This window comes from Neophocaena asiaeorientalis, unplaced genomic scaffold (genome assembly GCF_003031525.2).
Source record: "Neophocaena asiaeorientalis asiaeorientalis breed wild unplaced genomic scaffold, Neophocaena_asiaeorientalis_V1.1 scaffold76, whole genome shotgun sequence".
Taxonomy (NCBI): domain Eukaryota; kingdom Metazoa; phylum Chordata; class Mammalia; order Artiodactyla; family Phocoenidae; genus Neophocaena; species Neophocaena asiaeorientalis.
In genome coordinates, this window is record NW_020173668.1 from 327,730 (window position 1) to 348,516 (window position 20,787).

Here is a 20,787-nt window from a genome sequence, read left to right on the forward strand (position 1 = left end):
AGTCAGCATCCGTTTGCTCAACAGGTGTTCAGTGAACACCTGCGTGTACATCCCAAGCGCTGGTATCTCAGAAGCATTCCTGAATGAAGACGAGGCACAACACAAAGAGAAATAACACCTGAACCCTTTAAAACAACAGATAAACAAGTACAAGACAAAATGTCAAGTGTGGAGAGGATACAGGGTTGAGGAGAGATTGCGTTGGGGGAATGTGTGTGCGTGCGCCAAGGGGTGGGGATGACTTACCACAGGTTTCTGAAACGTGCTAAGCCAGGATTTCTCAACCTCAGCACCACTGACCTTTGGAATTCTTTGTTGTGGGGTGCTGTCGTGTGCATGGCAGGATCTTTAGCTGCATCGCTGGACTCCACCCAGTAGATGCCAGTAGCACCTCTCCAGATATAAATCAAAAATGCCTCCAGACATTACTAGCTGTCCCCTGGAGGGCAAAAGCACTCCTGGTTGAGAATCACTGCTCTAATCCATTTTCTCTCTCCCAGCTTTTTTACTTGTGTGCAGAAGTTTATCAGCAAACAAACCCCAAGGATTCCCGAAGCTTGGGAAAAGACATCTGGAATATTTTCCTGGAGAAAAATGCGGTAAGGCGGTCATAGACTGGATTACAATTTTCAATTTTATTATATTGTTTGACCATTCAGAGGCAGAGGAAAAACTAAGCAAAACACTCAGGCCGAATGGAGACAGGTTTTTTTGGTTTTGGGGGGTTTTTTAATATTTATTTTATTTTTATGGCTGCATCTGGTCTTAGTCGCGGCACATGGGATCTTCACTGAGGCATGCGGGATCTTTTGTTGCGGCGTGCGGGCTCTTTGTTGCTGTGCGTGGGCTTCTCTCTAGTTGTGGCGGCTGGGTTTTCTCTCTCTAGTTGAGGCGTGCGAGCTCGGTGGTTGTGGCACGCGGGATTAGTTGCCCCACGGCATGTGGGATCTTAGTTCCCCGACCAGGGGTCGAACCCACGTCCCCTGCATTGGGAGGCGGATTTTTTACCACTGGACCGCCAGGGAAGTCCCTGGAGACAGGTTCTTAAAGAGGATTCCTGGATTCTGTTCCTAGCTCCACTCTAAAGATTGATCTCCTCTCTGGACCTCTTTTGCCCACATGTAGCAAGGTAGAGTGCACATTGCCTCTCTCTGAAATGTTTGGAGAAAAAGAACTTGCACCAAGTCCTAATTACTCTCCCCTGGATCAATGCCCTGGTTCCCTTCAACTCTCCTTGCCTTGCCCATCTCTGGGATGCAGAAACAGAGGCCCAGAGACATCAGATGATAGAAATCAGTGAGCCAAGAGGCGAGCCCAGATTTCTGAAGTTCTGCCTGACGTGCTCTTACTGCCCCAAGGCAGGGTTCAGAGGGAGGGGACCCCAGAGTGTCTGGGGTGGATAGCACGCTGCATCTGGACATAGCTCCCAGGGATGTGTCAGGGATCCCCCCGGCGGCAGCACCTCGGCCTGCAGAGGGCAGTTCCCATCTTAGACTTTCTAATCTGATCAACTAAACTAATTCCAAAATGACTTTATTCATCTGGCAGTAAGCTACTAGGACTAATGAGACTGGGGAAAAAACGACTTTTCCCCAAGATTTTTATTTTTGCCCCCTTCAGTGGGTCTTGAGTAAGGAGGTTAGAGCTGCTCGTTGTTCCCTGTTGGCTGTTACGGAACCACCGCAATGTCCAGCTGGCAGGTAGCCGTAAAGCAAAAGCCAGGCGCTGTGCTCACTGGAAGACTTGGTAACATGAGGCCAGTTTTCCCTTGGGAGTGAAGGAGCGGGGAAGCCCATCAAATCGCCTCATCAAGATTTCTCCCATGCTACTAAATTGGTACCAGTCCACTTTTGGGAACCTCTCCATTCCATGCCTCTTGATGTCCTTGAAATAAGAGTGGGAAGAGTACAGGTGCCACCCTCGGAGTAGAGTCCCAACTTGCCTTGCCACCTCAGATTCCACTTCTCAAATCCCGAGCCTAGAATTCAGTTGGAGAGAGGTGAGTGGAGGGTAGGGTAGTGTAGGGAAAGGGGGAGAGAAGCTGGTGTTCTGGAGCCCTCCTTGCCTCTGCACAGTATCTCCCACATCCCCTGGGGTGTGTGGATCTCACCACTTCTGCCCCCACCCTTCTGTCTTTTAGCCTCTGAGAGTGAAGGTCCCAGAGATGTTACAGGCTGAAATTGGTAAGTTGGCACCTAGGACGGTTAGTCTCCTCTTGGTGTCCGCCTTGCTGTGCTGGGCCCTCAGGAAGGGGCGAGGGGTCGGGGGGACATAGTCCCTGCCTTGGGCAGCTGTTCTCAGATAGGGGGAAATAGGGACAGTTCCTCCAGAACTCCTCACGGTAGCTTATGGACAAGCACAGACAGAACGGACCCTGCCTGGGAGCTTGTCGCAGGGAGACAAGGCTTGGTTAGGAGAGCGGGGTCGTTCCTACCAACCTTCCATGTGACCTCTCTGGGCCTCAGTCGGCTCATCTGTACAAAGAGGAAATTGGATTCCTAAGCCTTGTCGAGCATCAGGATCCCTTGGGGAATTCTTCTTTAAAAATACAGAAACCAGTGCCTCACTCCACCCCACCTGAGAGTCAGGATCTCTGGAGTATTTTTGTTCTTTTGGTTTCGTTTGCGTGAGTTCCTCAACTCACACAGAGTGAGGAGGCAGGGAACGAGGCAGTTGCTCTGCTCCCGTCTCACTCTCAAGCCACGACTAGAAGAGCTGAGGGAGGTGGTAGAAAGAGGATGTTAATCTGAGAGGCTAATCATGGGAGCTTTCTAGACGTAATAGTTTGAAGCTGCCTTGGAAAAGAGGCACTTTACGGGCCCAGATGATAGGAAAGCTTATGGGCACAGGCAGAGGGTGAATGTAGGGACAGGAGAGACACCTTCCAGTTTCTGGTGGGGAGTTAGGTTTCCTTGCCTTTTTCAGCCTTGCGAGCTGGCCCTGGGTCAGTGGAAGGAGAATGAGCCTCTCAGAGGTTTGCACATGATGTCAGAGGGCAGCAGCGTCTGGACACATCCAAAGAGGGACTTTAATATTTCCCCACTTAATGGAGTGTAGAACACCCTGAAAATGTTTTTGTCCTTGCCTTGGGACCTGGATGTCAGGATTCCGGTCCTGAATTCAGGAATGACCTGGTAGGTCCAGGCCTCCACTTCCCTTGGTTAACAGGAGGGCAGAAAGCCAGCTTTCCCTCGCGGTACCCCAGGGAGCTAAGAGGCTTGAAGATGCTCAGCAGATATAACCTCCTCCTCCTGACATCCCTCCCCTATCTGTCTCCCCTCGGCTCCCACCGCAGACCTGCGCCTGCGGAATGGTGAGGACGTGCGCGCTGTTCTCTGTGAGGCTCAGGAGGCAGCCATGCCAGAGATCCAGGAGCAGATCCATGACTACAGGTGCCCGGCGCCCCCCGTCCTGCTCTCTCCCCTGCCTCCTCGCCCGTTTTCTTTCCCCTGCGGTGTGTGTGCATCTCTTGTGATGTATGTACGTGTGCCTCACTCTCTGTCCAGCAATGATGTACATGTGTTTCTCTGTGTGTCTCTCTGGCTCAGAACAAAGCGCACTCTGGGGCTGGGAAGCCTGTATGGTGAAAATGACCTTCTGGACCTGGATGGGGACCCTCTCCGCGAGCGCCAGGTGGCAGAGAAGCAGCTGGCTGCCCTAGGAGACATTTTGTGAGTCTCCGATCCACTTCTACCCCCGAACATGCTGCACAGATTGACGTGTTTTGTGGGTCTGTTTCCCAACCTCTCCCCCTCTTCCACTGCTTGCCTGATCCGTCTTTCCCTGAAAGATGGGGAGGGTCCAGCCCTCTTGCTTCATTTCTCAGGCTGGGGCTGCAGGAATTTCAAGGGAGTTGCAGAGCCTGGGGCTCCTGACAGTAATTTGGTGATTATGACAAACCACGGGCTCCAGGAATGCAGGGAGCTTTCTGCTTCCCCTCCCTAGCCTCTTCTTGACGGTTCTCCTTTTTGCTCTAAGGTCATATCTGATGCTGAGTGTGAGAACCACGCTGTGATTCTCCAGGGAATAAAGTTCCTTCAGGAGGCAGGTGGTTCATGGGAAATTGGACTATTTTTAACTAATCACATCAGAGGACTAGCCTAACTAAACTTATTAAGGAACTTCTGGCGCAGCTGCTGTGGTTGCATCTTTCCAGTCTTATTTTCTAAAAGTGTCCCAGGTGCCTGGGATGACTTTGTAGGGACACTTGCAGGCTTAGAGGTAGATTTTTCACCCCAGTACTTCTTTCCACTCAATAGTTGTGTGATTTTTTTTTTTTTTTTTGGCTGCGCTGTGAGGCATGTGGGATCTTAGTTCCCTGACCAGGGATCAAACCTGTACCCCCTGCAGTGGAAGCGCAGAGTCCTAACCACTGGCCTGCCAGGGAAGTCCCGAGTAGTTGTGTGACCTTGATCAAGCTATGTCATCTACCTTGGTCTCATCTAAAATGACAGAGATTGGGCTAGATGATCTCAATAGTCTCTACTAAGAGTGATATTTCAATCCAGCAAATTTCTGTGGAGTCCCCACTGACGCTAAGCAGTGTTCTAGGCTCCTGGATGCATTAATAAACAAACAGCAGTGCTTGTGGGGCTTATGTTATTGTGGGAAGAGAAAGCAGTATATAATAAATAAGTAAGTTATATACTATGTTAGAAAATAAGGCTGGGGGTTGGGGGGAATAGAGCAGGCTGAGGGGAGTCAGGAGCACCTGAGCTAGTGGGTTGCAATTTCAAATAGAGCCTCATCCAGAAAGTTACATTTGGGCAACTGAAGAAAGTGAGGGAGTCATCCTTGGAAATATCTTAGGGGAAGAGCATCCCAGGCAGAGGGAACAGGGCAAGGTAGGAATGTGCTTGACGTATTTGAGGAACCGTAGGAGACCAGTGTGGCCAGAGAAAATTGAGAAGCTCAGTGCTGAATCAGAGAGGTAACAGGAAGAGCAGCCTCGCAGAGCCTGTGGACTGTTTTAAGGTCTTTAGTTTTCTTCTCTCAGTGAATGAGGAGCCACTGGAGCTGTGAGAGACTCGAGGGTGGGTGGAGGGTGGTGGGAGAACAAGGAGGGGTTCGAAACAGGGAGATCAGTTACGGGAACCCATGCAGTAGGGCTCCGACCAGAGAATTGGCGATGGAGGGTGTGAAGAGAGGTCAGCTCCAAGTATATTTTGACAGTAGAACCAACAGGAGGATTTCCTAAAAATTGATGTATAGGATGTGAGAGAAAGGAAAACCAAGGAAGACTCCACAGTTCTTACCTAAACAACTAAAAGGACGAAGGTGCCATCAGTCGAGTTAGGGACAGTTGTGTGAGGGACAGTTCTGTGGTAGAAAACCGGGAGCTCAGTCTCGGACATGACAAAATCTGAGATCTTTAGACATCAAACTGGAGATTTGAGTAGACAACTGCATAGATGAGTCTGGCATTTGACAAGAGATCCGGGTTGGAGATGAGACCAGATGAGGTCCCACAGGAAGGGTATATTCTTTGAAAACAACCCTCTGGCCCTCAGCCAAACCCTGAATCTTTCTGGGCCTTAGTTTCCCTAGCAGTCAGATGGCACTAATCACCCCGACCATGCCAGGGATGGTGGCAAAACCTGACCAAGCCTATTCTGAGGTCATAGACACCACAGAGTTCTGTGGGGTTATAATGGACAGCACAGGCACCCTGCTTATAAAGGCTTCTATTTAAAAGAAGGAAGCGCTAGCCTCATTAAATGGAGATATGAGACCTATTGTTTTGAGTAATTAATTATACGTGTAAATATTATACGTGTAAATAGTTTAGAATAGTGCCTGGCCCGTAGTGAGCACTCAGCATTAGTTGCTGTTACCATTAACCGCTTTTAAATAGGTTCCTCTGAATCAGGTCTCAAGGTATTATCTCTGCGCCCTCATCTTCTTTCCTCTTGCCTCAGTGTCAGCCCAACCCTTCTAATTTAGTTCTAGGTGGACACAAAGAGGAGCCTTTTCCTCTGTGGTAGCTTCAGAGGCTGAAACAGATACCAAGCGAGAAGCTGTATTTGCCTCATTTCCCTTCCTTTTAGCTGGCTAAGGACACCATCATCACCATCAGTCTGTGCTAATTGAGCCCCTCGGAGGAATGAGAGCCCTCACCTCCTGAGCCCCAAGCTGGCTCCAAAGCTGAGACCAGGAGTCTGAGTCTGACCTTTTATCATCCTCCTCCCTTTCCTCACCCGCTCCCTTCCTCTAGGAAAGAACTTACCCTCCTCCCAGTCTTGCACAGGCGGGCGAGCCTCTGCCTTTGCAGTCTGAGTCATCTGTTCTTTTCTTTTGTTCCAGGTCCAAATACGAGGAAGACAGGAGGTGAGTGAGTCTGTGCGGTTGAATCAAGGTGGGAAGGAGTGGGGTTGAGCTACTGGGCATTGCATCTCTGCCAATCATAGGCGAGTCCCTAGCTCCAGAGGATCACCGTCTGTCCAAGTTTAGTTTCCAGATGTCTGTGTAACCACAAGGAGGTCACGAGGCCCAGGCCCTGGTACTCGGGGATCACTGCCTGGGACGTGGGTCTGCTCCTCAGTGTGAAGACACCAAGCTGCCAACACTCCCCTTCCTGGCCTCCTCTTCTCCACCCACATTAGCCCTGTGTCTGCCTCCCCACTTCTTTCTCGTAAACCACCGAAAGAAGGAGCAGTGATAGAATCAGCCTGTGTTAGCAGCACCTGCAGAGGGGAGCTAGGGTACAACACATTTCCTCTGCTGACACATTTTTTTTTCCTTGAAGCCTATATACATGTCCCTTTGTTTCTCAGTAGCCAGTGTTCAAACAAGGGTGCATTCCTTGAGCATACACGCACTCAATAAGGGAGAGAAGATGGGGTTAGAGGTCTGTTTCAGAGAAGACGAAAGCCAGGGCCGAAACATTTGCTTCATTGAATCCACAAAGTAGATAATCTGTCTGCCGAATTGAGAGGCAAATACAGTTTTAAACACAGAGCTCTGGACAGTTTCATCTGTGGCAGTTGGAAGCTACTTGACAGATCATTTCCATCTCTTTTTCTCCTTGTACTTGGGGTGGGTGGTGGCAAAGGCAGCTTACCTGGACTTGCAGGGGCCGGTTGGCGTTTCTCCGCATCCCTTTGCCACCCCACCCCTGTGTGTACGCTTGAGGACATTAGCTGTGGGCCTCAACTGTCGCCCATGGCTTATTAGTTGCTTATATTTTGGGGAACTGACACGTCCTTCCGCTGACCACTGTCCCCTCGTTAGGGAGCGTTCTGCGTAGGAGAAGAATACGATTTCTTCTGGGAGTCATGCCAGCCAAGACTTTTCTCCGGCTTCTGCCTGCTGTCCCATCTGAATATTCTGGGCCTCCCGCTGAATGCCCTGGCCCTTCGCCACCCCACTGGGTGGTGGTGAGGAGCTTGTGTAAAGCAGTCCCAGCCCTTCCACCTGCTGGTGCTTGCCGATTCACCGCCCCCATTCCTCTTTTACAGTGCCCCCATGGACTTCGCCCTCAATACCTACATGAGCCATGCGGGCATCCGTCTTCGAGAAGCACGACCTTCCAACACAGCTGAAAAGGCCCAGTCCGCTCCTGACAAGGACAAGTGGCTACCCTTCTTCCCGAAGACCAAGAAGGTGACAGAGCTCCCCTAGAAAGAATCATCTCTTGGCACGGTTCCTGCACTGAGGCAGACCGGGAGAGTCATTGAGAATCCCCAAACTAGAGCAGCCCTCTCCCTCCCTGCAGTCCCAGACCAGAAGCAGATGTGCTAGATCAGATACAAGCATGAGTCTGCTTTCCTGTTGCTTGTTTAGGGCTAGTCATAGAGGCAGTAGCACGGTGACCAGTGGCCCAGTCTGGGTACTGGGACCTTCTCCAAACCCTAGTGTCTCTTATCTCAGCAGAGCAGCAATTCCAAGAAAGAAAAGGATGCCTTGGAGGACAAGAAGCGAAACCCCATCCTCAAGTACATCGGGAAGCCCAAAAGCTCTTCCCAGAGCAGTGAGTATTTGGGGAGCAAAGCCTTGGACAGGGACCTCGGCCCCTTCACAGGCCAGCATGTTGGCAGAGGGCCTTCCTGTGCTTCAGGCAGCCAAAGGCCCAAACAAACTCTGAGGTCGCAGCTTCCTCTTGGTGCTATTGCATTCTCCCCTTGCCACACCCAGTGACGGCCCCTGAGGTACAGGGAACTGCTTCAGAGCCAAGGAGGCCAAGCCAGTCCCTGGGTCTAGGAACTCAGAGACAGTTGTAGATACTGAACAGCCATGCAGAGGAGTATTTCCCCCTTGGCAAGATTGCCCTGTTGACAGTCAGTGCCTCCTTCACCTTCATCCATGGACTTGTCTGTCCTCCTGAGGGCCTGTGTGTTGGGAGCAGTTATGGGCCCTTGATGGAGGGTTTCAATTAAGCAGAACTAGGTGGAAAGGGAGCAGGTTTGGGACCCAGAGGCTCCCCTCATGCCATCGGTAATCCAGACCTCCATGGATCCTGTCACCGATCTCTTCCCAATTGTGTGTCATCTGTCTGGACATTGCTGCTGGCCCTCCCAGTCATTATCGTAAGGCCCCAGTGTTAGTCTTGGGGATCTGGGAAGGGCCATGGCATGGGCCTCCTGCCTTTCCTGAAACCGCTGCCTTGGGGGAAGGGGAGAGGAGGGGACTCTACTAGATCAGCCCTGATTTTTGCCACTACCTTTCATTTTCCAGCTTGATGTAATTTTTATTTTGACTCTTGAAACATTAATTTGACTTTTCATGGTTTACTTTTGTTTTTGTTTGTTTTCTTTTAGCATTTCATATTCCCTTGTCCCCTGTGGAAGGTAAAAGGACCATTTTCTTTGGGTTTTTCTTTGCATTAGCATTGAGTTTCCATTTCCCAAGTCCTGTCTGCCCTTCTTCCCCTCTCCTTCATCGCCTCCTGTCCTGGCTCTCTTTCCTCCCTCCCTTTCCTCACTCCATTACTCTTGTATGTTCCTCCATGCTGCTAAAGCTCCCCATGACACAAACGCCTGCCCAGGGGTGCCTGCCCAGGGGCTCCTGCCCTCACGCTGGGCGCAGGACTCTGCCTACCTAAGGCAGGGTGGGAGGGGCCGGGGCACTGCCCCCCGGCACCGTGCAGCTCCTCCTGGCAGTGCTGGCAGAGGCCAGCTTCTAGGCCCTCCAAGACTGGTGCACGGCCTGCGGCCTTTCTCTCATTCTGTCAGCTCTCCGTGGATGCGGCTGCAAAAGTCTGGGGCTCTATGTAGATGAGGGAAACCCTCGCATGTTGCAATGTCCTGTACAAGTTCCTCACATTTTTGTTTTCAATTGAAATAATAATAAAATCCTCAGTTTTGAGTGTTATATGGGGTTGTTTTTAGTACCTAATGGGTCTTCAGCAGTTTTGCCTTGGGGTATTTTCATTTCTATCATCTCCTTTGTTTAAGTCCTTCACTGTAGCACCTTCATCTCCTGACTCTTACCTTTGCCAGCACAGCGTCACTGAGAGAGACTGACCCTAACGTATGTATGTTAGAGGCCTAATATCTTCTAGAGTCTATGTATCAAAAATAAATACATATATAACAGACATTAACCCAGAGGAGCTTAGAACCTAGAACTGGGCAGGTTCATTTCCCATCAGTGAGGTCCATATGCATACAATTAAAGTGATTAATATTTTCTAGGTTCTGTAGTAAATCCAGGGGAGAGATAGCAGTGAGAGGCAATCAGGAAATCTGTTGCTAGAATTCACCTTATATAAAGTGACAATTAAAGATAATGATTTTCAAAATTATTTTTAAAGTTAAATTCCTAGACTTGTTATGCTATTTTAAGCAATATAAGTAAAGAAATATTAGGAGGGGGGAAAGTCTATAAAACAATGGAAAAAATAAAAAGAATGGCCTTGAAACCCAGGCCCTTAGTTTTTAACACATACTTCCTCCCATCCACCCTGCCCGAGGCAGGCATGAGGCAAGCAGCAGGCCTGAGACGAGCAGCCCTGCCCAAGCTGCTTGCTTTGTGTCAGCCTGAGAGGCAACAGGAACACCCAGGGTAGGGCTGCTGATCCCAAGAGAGGATAAGTATGCTGGGTATTCACCATCTCTTTGAGTCATATCTTTCTATTGTCATTTCATGGTTTGATTTGATGTTCTCAAGTTCCCAGGACATCAAGACAAGTCTGTATGCGTATCTAAAGACCGAACACCCACCAAAGCTAGAAAGCCTCAGCATTGAGAACCTTGCTGTTTAGGATCATCCGCTATTGCCCCTGTTTATCAGTGAATGTATCTGATTGTTAGTGACATATAATTCACTTTTGTTTAGTTTCATTGTTATTCAGAGAATGGAGGAAGGGAGAGCAAAGGTTACTGATGAAAACTTTGCCCTTTTCAAAAAACGCATTCCTTTCTACATGTCTTTTTCCCCTGTTACTCTGGGTTATTCAGTTATACCAAATCTCAGGGCCACACCTGTTCCTTGTCACAGCTAGGGTGTAACTATATCCCAAGAACTGGGCCTTTTCCAAGTGGCCCTTGGGAGAGGGAACAATGGGCTCTGCCCGGAGGCATTCTATTATAGGACGTTCCCCAGCTCCCAAGTCATCACCCAGCCTGGGATGCTCCGGGCTGTGGCTGCACAGCTGACCCTGGCTGCTGCAGTTGCCCCAAGGCCCAGATGCACAGTCTGGGACAGGCAGATCTGACTCAAATCTCCAAAATGGGAGTGATGGTAACAGTCCCTACTCCTAACACATATACACAGTCACCTATTTTGCAGTTTTAGAAAAACATGACCTGCCTAAAGGATATGAAATTGTGAGCTTTGAAGAGACCAGCTAAATGTTTTTCTGTTTCCTCTGGCTTGGAAATTTTCTTACGAATCTCAAGTTTAGATACAGAGGGAGATTTATAAGTTTGTATATGTCGATGTCAGAATCTCTGGTTAGTGTGGTTAGGACCAGGGCCTGGCGCCCGGGGCTGTTTGTCTTGCCTTCCCCATCCCATTATCCTTCCTATTGGTCCGGGCAGAGCAGCATCTTGAGCCCAATTCCTGTTCTGACCTCCTGGACCTGGAGCTGAGCTAATCAACTTTGAAGATAGGAGCCACTGAGCCCCTGGGCCTGAGCTCTCTTCTCCAGGGTCTCCACATGGCATCACCTATGCCTTTTTTACTCTCTTACCCGCCTTCTCTACTTTGAACGAGAACAGCTCTCTTTTGTCTTAGCTTTGAAAAGCATCTGGAATTTGAATGCCGGAGAGTGACATCTCTCCTCTGTTCCTCCTAAGACCCTCCTCACTGGTAATGGAGGGTCTGATTCTTTAATGATGGAGAGGAAGAGCTGGGGGTGAGGGCAGAAAGAACAGAAAGGAGAGTCAAGGAAAACCAGAAATAGTGAACTCTAAAAGTAGTATAAATTTGAGAAGTGCTTGGTAAAGTTGGCAACCTGGCCAAATTATACCAAGGTTGACGTGTTTTTGGTCTTCCTGGATATCTTTTTTTTTTTTTAACACATATATGGCTCTTGGGAATAACCTAGCAACGATTCTCAAGCATGAACACCACTGTGATAAAGAATGTGAGAGCCAAAAGAAATATCCATAGCAAATGCACTTTCAAACCCTCTCATTTTGCATCCCAGGAAAGAGCAGCCCCCAGAAAGGTGGAGGGACTGCCCGCGCCACGCCACACAGTAGAAGAGCCAGGGCTCCTATCATGTCTCCTGACCCTCAGCCCCATGCTGTTCTCATCCGTGCTTGCTCATCGCTGTCTTCTGGGCTAGAGGGGAGCGAGGGCCCCGAGAAGTCATCCCTGAACAGAGAGCAGAGTATCTTTCATCATCTTTCTTCTGCTTCCAGTCAAGCCAGGCAACGTGAGGAACATCATTCAGCACTTTGAGAACAGCCAGCAGGGCGACGCCCCAGAGCCCGGGACGCAGCGACTCTCCACAGGAAGCTTTCCCGAGGACCTGCTGGAGAGCGACAGGTAGCAGCGGCTGGCTGGGGCCTGCTGGCCGCCCAGAGAGGGGAGCGTGGGCAGGGTTCGGGGCTAAGGTTCAATCAATGCCAGCTACTTTACCCCCCACTAGACTGTAAGGCTCCCACTGTAGAGCTCTCTCCCTCTCCCCCAACCTTCCCGCCTATGTGTTGGTGATCAGGCCAGCGGGAGAGAGAGCAGGGCCCCTGACCTTCCAGTCCGAGAACCATATGCCTTTAAAATTTCCTTTGGGTTCACCCCCTGGCCACGCAGTAGCCTCCACCCCAAGAATGAGCTAGATTATGTTATAAAGCAGCTAGTCGGGAAACCCTAAATGACAAAGCTAGAGAAGAGTACAGAGTGGGGCGAAGGGAAATCCTGGGCAATAAGGAAGTCAGGCTAAAGACAGTCTGGGGCGTCGGTGAAGAAGAGAGTTAGAGATGAGGTTCTGCTGGCTGGTTTAAAGGCAGACGGTGTAACTTGGGCCTCAGATGTACATCTCAGCGAAGAAAAAGAAAGGTCATTGATTCAAAACAAACTGCTCTTCCTTCAAGAAGCAAAAGGGGAATGGAGGCTGTGACATTGCTCACATTCTCCACCTCTGGCCGGATTCTAAGAAGAGCCCTTCTCTGCTGGTGAAATGCACTCTCAGACTTGCTCTTGACTGTGGCACGGCAGCCATCAGGTCACGTCTGAAATTCTGTAGCCAGCACTTCAAGTGAGAACTGCCTGTAGTCAGAAACATCCCTGCACATTCCTTAAGGCACACTTGAGGTACAGTAAATGTGGTCTTGTGTATGCAAAACTAGTTCCTGTGTACACTGCTGAGCTGGACTAAAGGCAGACCCAAAGGCAAGCCAGCATGCAGCAGCCTGATTAGTCAAACTGTTTTACCCCGAAATAACTAATCATCAAACTGTAAGTCAAATGTTCCTGCTTGTATGCAGGGTTACTCCTTTCTGTTGTTACTAAGCCTTTATAAGCTTAATACTCATTAAAAGATTTTGCCATAGTGAGAATTAACAAAGATTTAGGCAAGATAAAGGTTAGATTTGTACTGGGGTCAGAGGTTGAGTTCTAATATTACTGAGTAAATTAAATATACAAATTATATGATTGCTGGGGTAGGTGTGATCTTACAGATGTATCAAATGTACAATTATAAGATATACTATCAACATTTTGAGGCAATATTTGAGACCACTTGTAAACGTATTCTTCAAGTTGTTAGGTAAATTTGCCCTGAGACATTCACTGGGATTCTGAGTCTACTCTCAGCAGAAGCCTTTGGATTTGATGGTTATGAGTTCACTGACAATCTTAGAAGAAATGGCAGCGGCACATGGTGGGTCAGAGGTTGTCGTAGAAACTAAACGGGTATAAGAAGCCCCCGATTGTAGACAGCAGTAGTCTAGGAATTTTTGGCCGGAGGTGGGTTGTATGCCTCACTTCTTGGTGGGATCATTACTCACTTCTGGGTACTTGAAAGAAGCCCCAGGAGCCTCATGGCATGAGGTTTGTTGTGGTGCTAAAGTGACCCGTTGTGGGGCACTGGGGAAGGTGTTTTGAGTTAGTCTGTGTTGGAATTGTTCTGTCAGACTTCAGGGGGTGAGTTCAGTAGGGCATCAGCTGGCAGTATGGTTTCTAACCCTGCAGACAAACCCTCAGGACTTGGGCGGGGGAGCGGCATTGGGATCCTCTGGCAGTTCAGAGAGACTTGATGAATGGAGACCAAGGCATTTGGCTCCTTCTCTGCAGCAACCTGCTGTGCTATTAAGAGCTCTCCAGACTCTCCAGGCCTTCTGTTGTCCTAGAGGCAGAGCAGGATGTAGATTAGTAATAATGTCAGCAAAGAACTAGCCCAGCAGGACCATGGGGGGAGGCACCATCCTGGGGCAGCCAGGGGTCAGAGATGCCAGCTGTCACAGGGCTGATGCACTGCAGGACTCAAAAAAGAGCAACACCCAGTCGTCAGCATCTCATCAAGCCCCACAGATACTCAGTGGCCAAGCACGGTAGGCCAGGGAGCAGGTTCCTGCCCATCAGTAAACAGGCCCCTGTAAGCACCCTCCCAAGCTGGTCTGCTCCCAAGAGGGGACTGGAAGCCTAGGAAGGATGCTGTCAGGATAAGAACAGAAGAAATCCACAATCCACATCACAACTGGAGGGGTGGGAATTCAACAGCAGATAGAATTTTCTGACAGGCAGTGTGGAGAATACTAGAGTGTGTGAAGATGGTGCTCTTACTTCCCTCTTAAAAGATCTTGTAAAAGGAGAGATCCGCCTCAAGCAGAGTCCAAGGTGGGAGCTGACCTGTTCCAGAGCAGAGGGCCAGATGAGCTGGCCATGAGATGGCCAGGGGCAGGGAAGGTGGGACCTTGTCGTCCCTGATGAGGGACTTTGGTGTCCACAGCTTTCCTGACGGGGACTTGGGGTCTTTGGCATCCAGACACCCCACAAGTCTGATTCTGTTAGTCCCAGATTTCACCTTCCTGTTGGGATCCCTTCCTGACCAGTCGCAAGGAAGTTGAGAGGCTCTCTCCATCCAGCTGGGCTGGGGAAAGGAAGGATTTGGTAGAGTTGGGACCCTTTGGGTCTGGTGTTTGGGGTGGAAGCGCTGAGGCACCCCTGAGATGGGGCAGCAGGTCAAAGCTGGCCAGATGTAAGACCCCAAGGTCTTTTGCCCCCTCCATCCAGTTCTCGCTCAGAGATTCGCCTGGGCCGCTCTGAGAGCCTGAAGGGCCGGGAGGAGATGAAGCGGTCCCGGAAGGCAGAGAACGTGCCCCGTTCTCGCAGCGACGTGGACATGGACGCGGCCGCAGAGGCCGCCCGCCTCCACCAGTCAGCCTCGTCCTCTGCCTCCAGCCTCTCCACCAGGTGGGTGGGGCTCAGGGGCTCAGCCCGCTGATATCTTGGGGGCCGGGCAGGAGCAGAGCGTGGCTGAGAGTTGACATTCTCTCCACAGGTCTCTTGAGAACCCAACCCCTCCCTTCACCCCCAAAATGGGCCGCAGGTGAGTGATGGGTGCCGTAGCGCCTCTGTTAGGTGTCCGTGTCCCAGCCGTGCTCAGCTGCCCCCGCTCCCCTTCCAGGGGCCAGCTGGCGGTGCAGCTCCTCTTCGTGGCCCACTGGCTTCCCGTGGGCCCTGGGCAAGGAGGGTGGGCAGGAGGCGGAGGGACAAACCCCGTGTTTGAGTTTTTGCTCCGTGTGACGCTGAGCTGCCTGTTTTCCCCCAGGAGCATTGAGTCCCCCAGCTTGGGGTTCGGCACAGATGCCCTCCTCCCCAACCTCCTAGAAGATGATCTGGGCCAGCTGTCTGACCTGGAGCCAGAGCCCGACGCCCAAAACTGGCAGCATGCAGTGGGCAAGGACGTGGTGGCTGGGCTAAGCCAGAGGGAGATTGACCGGCAGGAGGTCATCAACGGTGAGACTCAGGCGGGAACAGCTGCAGGGCGCCTCAGGCGCAGATGGTGGTAGAGAAAACAGTGGGGGGCCTGGGGGCGAGAGCGGCCCCTGGGGAGAGAGGAGTTGTCGCACCATCTGAAACCAGCACCAAAGGTGGTTTGGAGGCCACGAGATCCTTGCTGACGGGCTTTCCCTCTGCCTTTCTGCCCCTTCTTGTCACTGCCCCCGCTCAGAGCTGTTTGTGACAGAGGCTTCCCATCTGCGCACACTCCGGGTGCTGGACCTGATCTTCTACCAGCGGATGAAGAAGGAGGGCCTGCTGCCCCGGGAGGAGCTGGCGCGGCTCTTCCCCAACCTGCCCGAGCTCATCGAGATCCACAGTGAGGAGCCCACCCCGCCTGCCCCCTTCCCTGGCCAGCCTTCAGGTTTCTGCCCCAGCTCTGCCCGCATGCCAGGACCCCCCGAGCGGATAGCCCCCAACAGCCCTCTTTGGTGGGAGAACCTGACGTGCAGCCTGAACATCGGCATACCAGCCCCCCACAAGTGAAATGACTTGAGGCCCTGCCCCACGGCCCTGCCGTCAGATCCCTCTTCTCTCGTCATGAAGGGCCTGGCCATGCGGCTCAACCCCAGGCACTTCTGTCTTTTCTCCTTGCCCCAGATTCCTGGTGTGAAGCCATGAGGAAACTCCGGGAGGAGGGCCCCATCATCAAAGAAGTCAGTGACCTCATGCTGGCTCGGGTACGGCTGCCCAGGCCTGGAGGAGGTGGCAGAGGAGGTGGGGGGGAGCTGTCCCAGGCAGGGGTGTGAGGCCAGGGCCATGTGGTGTCCCTTCTGCCTCGCAGTTCGACGGCCCCGCCCGGGAGGAGCTCCAGCAGGTGGCCGCGCAGTTCTGCTCCTATCAGTCCATCGCCCTGGAGCTGATCAAGACCAGGCAGCGCAAGGAGAGCCGGTTCCAGCTCTTCATGCAGGTACGCTCGGCCTCGCCTCATCGCCACCGAAAGCAGCCAGTTCAGTCATAGCTCACCCAATGAGGCGGAGGGGGACAGTTAACCGGGTTCACCCACAATCTCCCAGACTCCGCTCCTGGCCCCCAGCTCCAGGCGCTTGGCCTCTTCTCTCTACAGGGGAGGGTAAACGGCAACTTGCTGCTCCATCCACACCCTCCCCAACGCCCCCTCTTCAGAAACACTGACACATACTCGCTCTCAAGACGGAGACACGGGACTGGCCATCGGAAGGCCCCGCTCACCTACCAGTGCCTGTATCTACTTAGATGGATCTCAGTTTCCTTGTCTATAAAGTGGGAATAATACCTGCTTTACGTGGCTTATTTGACCATATCCCCTTCTTGGGCTACCGTCTTCCTGCCCCCACCAACCTTCCCCTAAATATTTAAGCAAGAAGCTGCCACCTCCGTTTCTGAGCGATCCTCTGGGATTAGGCCCTACTCGGCATTCGCACGGTCCTCGTGTCCTGAGCTCACAGCCAGCTCGTAACCCAGGCTGTCGTCTTCCTCTGTTCCTCCTCGTGTCTAGGAGGCTGAGAGCCACCCCCAGTGCCGGCGGCTGCAGCTTAGAGACCTCATCATCTCTGAGATGCAGCGGCTCACCAAGTACCCACTGCTGCTGGAGAACATCATCAAGCACACGGAGGGTAGGGCTCACGGAAGGCTGGCCCTGGGAGGCAGCAGCCCGCAGCTCAGACCCTGGTTCTAGCACTGACTTGCTTTGTGTCCTTAGCAAGTCACTTGACCTCTCTGGTCTTCAGGGTCTTCGTCCTTGTGTTGTTATGGTCACTCTCAAAGAAGGTAACGATTGTCAATGTGCTGAGCAGCAGGAGGAGGTAAGGGCTGCCTCTGGCCTGTGTGGGGCGTCTGTGCAGATCAGAGGGAAGCATCTGAGTGACACAGGTTAGCGCACAGAGGGCACCCTGGCTCCTCTGAGGATCGTGGTCCCACGCCAGAGGCTGTGGCCGGATTTTAGCCCTGTTGATCCCCCTGCTGGACGTCTCTGTGCGATGCACAAAAGATACAGCCATGCGTGCTTACTCCACAGGAGTAGGGGACCATGCTGGATAGGGGGGTCTAACCCCAGGTTGTCACTGTCCCTGGGATCCTGAGCAGCTTTCACCACCCTCAAGTGTGGGATGCTGGCGTCAGTGTGTAGAAGTGGGAAGAACCACAACCTGATCTGAGCAGGTGTTCCTAGAGGGAGACACACCCCATCACTGTCATCACCCACAGTCCCTGTCCCCGTTCCTGTCCTCCACACCTGTAGAGTGGCTGTGGCAGGAGTTCCCAAGAGCTATCGGTGTCTTCAGAGCCTTGGTCTGAAACACAAGGACCCTCAGTGTAAGTTGTCCTTACGATTGAGGTCCAAGTTAGGCAAGGGTGGCGTATCTCCACCCATCCCTGCTGGTCGGCGACTGGCCAGCGGCTGTCGGTAGCCAGGCACGCTCAGGCTCTGACAGACTTCTCAGGCAGGAGCCCTCACCACCTCCTCTCTGCCCCGTGGGTAGGTGGCACCTCTGAGCACGAGAAACTCTGCCGGGCCCGGGATCAGTGCCGGGAAATTCTCAAGTACGTGAATGAAGCAGTGAAGCAGACAGAGAACCGGCACCGTCTAGAGGGCTACCAGAAACGTCTGGATACCACCTCCCTGGAGAGGGCCAGCAACCCCCTGGCAGCGGAGTTCAAGGTAGGAGGCTGAGGTTGCGGCGTCGTCAGCCCCACATGGCGCACGTACCTCTTGGGCGCCCTTAGGAGCAGAGCTCCAGTCAGGACCTGGAGGAGGTGGAGGGGAGGAGACCCGGGCCTGTCTGTGATAGGATGGCGCGACGGGGGCCCTGGAATACACACAGCCCCGGTTACCATTGTCACCCCATCCCGAGATAGACAAGGGCAGACAGCCCTACCATAGAGGCCAGATGTTCGAACTCAGTCTGGGAGAGCGGGGGATGGGAGTAAACTCAAGGTAAAGGTGAAGGTCATTCGGGAGAACACAAAGCTGAGGGAAAGGGCAGGTGAAGCAGAGTGATCCTGGGAGAGGACACAGCACGTAGTAGCGGGGAGAGAGACCCCTGCCAGAACCATCGGCATATCCCCCAGCACAGCACATGGCACGTGACTCTGTAGTTGCCTTTTTACTTGTCTGCATCCCCCACAGGAGTGTGAGGGCAAGGACTACTCTTGTTCACCACTGATGCCCAGCACCTCAGCACAAGGTCTAGGTTTTCAGATACTTGTTGAATATATGGTGTCTCCTTAACAGAGTCTGGATCTTACAACCAGAAAGATGATCCATGAGGGGCCCCTGACCTGGAGGATCAGCAAAGATAAGACCTTGGGTAAGTGCCAGGGGACTGGGGCCAAGAGGGAATCTAGGGCACTGCCCCTGGGCTCTTCCCTCTCTGGATCATAAGCCCTGTACCCGGTGCTCTAAAGGGATGGTAAGGAGGCAGCGTGAAACACGACCGGGGATGAGAGCTCAGGGCTCCTTAAGCACAGCACGGGGAGGAAGGACCAAAAACAAAGCAGTCAGAGGTCACCAGACTCCAGGGCTTCCTAGATCCTGGAGATGACAGTCCAAGAGCCTCTGGTACCCCATGTGTTCATGGGGGATGAGTGGGCCACAGAGAACAACACCTCACAAGCACCGCACCCCTCCAGACCTCCATGTGCTGCTGCTGGAGGACCTCCTCGTGCTGCTGCAGAAACAGGATGAGAAGCTGCTGCTGAAGTGCCACAGCAAGACAGCCGTGGGCTCCTCGGACAGCAAGCAGACCTTCAGCCCGGTGCTCAAGCTCAATGCCGTGCTCATCCGCTCCGTGGCCACAGGTACCCGTGAGGAGACAGTCCCAGCCGGCCCACACCCCGGGGCCGTGAGCCCTGTTACTCGTGTCCAGCGAGCACTGGGTGGTGCGCGGCCGATCTGGGGCTGTACAGAACTTATCAGCCCACCTGTGTTCCTTTCCTCCCAGCCCTGACTCACTGAAGCAGGAGGATGTGGTCCGACGTGGGGTAGGGTGATGGGTAGGAGGGGGACCAAGATGAGGGAGGACAGCGTGGTTCAGGCAGGATGGGATGTGGGCACTGAGGATGAGGTAGCAGAATTGGGCAGAGAAGAGCAGGACAAGCCTTCCTGCTGCAAAAGTGACGGGCAGAGCTCGCTTGCAGAAGACGGACGCGCCCACAGTCCAGAGCCTGGTCCGGTGCTCAGAGCATTTCAGTGAGAAGCAGAATGTGTACAAGAAGGGCTCTGGAGCAAGAGCCAGGCAGCCAGATTCTCTGGGCTCATCGCTTCCTTCATCTGTAACACGGGGGGTGAGGTCTGTCTCTTGGAGCGGGGTGTAAAGGGAGGATGGGTGTGATGCAGTTTTATAAACCCTGAGCACCGTACACCCCTCAGCCTTCGCCGTTCGGAAAGCGAGAGGTCACGGGGGTGGCTGTGAAGACGGCATTAGGGGACCCAGAATTTCCTCTGTCCTCTGTGAGCGAGCCCCAGGTGCTTCTGAGGACCCAGGTCCGTCCGGCGCTGCACTCTTAGCTGGCCGAGGGCAAGGACTCCAAGTCCGCACTCTGGCCGCCTCGGCTTAGGCTGCAGTCGTGCCTCTGCCGCCGCCAATGCAGACCCGTCTGCCTTCTCTCTCTCACACAGATAAACGGGCCTTCTTCATTATCTGTACCTCCGAGCTGGGCCCGCCCCAGATCTACGAGCTGGTGGCATTGACGTCATCAGACAAGAACACGTGAGGATTGCCTGATTGCGGGGGCAGGGGGGTCCCATGTAACTGCCGTCCCCTTGGGACCAGGGTGGTGTATGAGGATGTGGACAGGGAGGCCAGGGCTGCGCCCCAGAGCATTCACAGGACGGGGCCTTGAGGGGAAGTGGGAGATAAGACAGGAGTAGAGAGGTTTACAGTGTCACCTCCCCTGACCCCATGAGCAGGCCTGCCCTAGGGAGGAGGAGTCCCCAGCAGTCTTCCAGCCTTTCTGAAGCTGCTTTCCTTTCTCTGGCCCCCCTTCTTTCCCCTGGGGTTTTTCTTCCCTTCCCCCATCAAGCGTTGCAAATGCCCACATTCTTCGAAGGCCTTTGCCTCCGGGACCCTCATCCCCACCCGGGGCATTCAGTCACCCGTATTCCCAACAGTGGCCAGCCAGAGGCAGCGTGGCACGGTGGGAGGAGATAGGTTGAGTCAGGCAGTTTCTCAGACTCCGGGTTTTCATCTGCGAAATGTGGATAATGCTACCTCTTGAGAGTTATTTTGAGAGAAAGAAGAGATATAGAGGGACTTCCCTGGTGGCGCGGTGGTTAAGAATCCGCCTGCCAATGCAGGGGACACAGGTTCGAGCCCTGGTCCGGGAAGATCCCACATGCCGCAGAGCAACTAAGCCCGCGAGCCACAACTACGGAGCCTGCGCTCTAGGGCCCGCGAGCCACAACTACTGAGCCCACGT

General features: G+C 52.7%; 1 protein-coding gene across 1 annotated transcript in view; it reads left to right on the forward strand.

The window, feature by feature from the left end:
• Positions 1–20,787, forward strand: part of ARHGEF11 (Rho guanine nucleotide exchange factor 11) — a 105,762-nt gene that overhangs the window by 78,019 nt on the left and 6,956 nt on the right. Inside the window, exons 14-33 of the mRNA XM_024748341.1 lie at positions 501–599; positions 2,141–2,183; positions 3,296–3,392; positions 3,549–3,671; positions 6,304–6,327; positions 7,458–7,602; positions 7,873–7,969; positions 8,757–8,786; positions 11,808–11,934; positions 14,623–14,802; positions 14,891–14,938; positions 15,161–15,348; positions 15,563–15,709; positions 15,991–16,070; positions 16,175–16,300; positions 16,868–16,985; positions 17,850–18,028; positions 18,602–18,677; positions 19,000–19,167; positions 19,988–20,078. Coding sequence (XP_024604109.1) covers positions 501–599; positions 2,141–2,183; positions 3,296–3,392; positions 3,549–3,671; positions 6,304–6,327; positions 7,458–7,602; positions 7,873–7,969; positions 8,757–8,786; positions 11,808–11,934; positions 14,623–14,802; positions 14,891–14,938; positions 15,161–15,348; positions 15,563–15,709; positions 15,991–16,070; positions 16,175–16,300; positions 16,868–16,985; positions 17,850–18,028; positions 18,602–18,677; positions 19,000–19,167; positions 19,988–20,078 — 2,186 coding nt within the window. The remainder of the gene's footprint in view (positions 1–500; positions 600–2,140; positions 2,184–3,295; positions 3,393–3,548; positions 3,672–6,303; positions 6,328–7,457; positions 7,603–7,872; positions 7,970–8,756; positions 8,787–11,807; positions 11,935–14,622; positions 14,803–14,890; positions 14,939–15,160; positions 15,349–15,562; positions 15,710–15,990; positions 16,071–16,174; positions 16,301–16,867; positions 16,986–17,849; positions 18,029–18,601; positions 18,678–18,999; positions 19,168–19,987; positions 20,079–20,787) is intronic.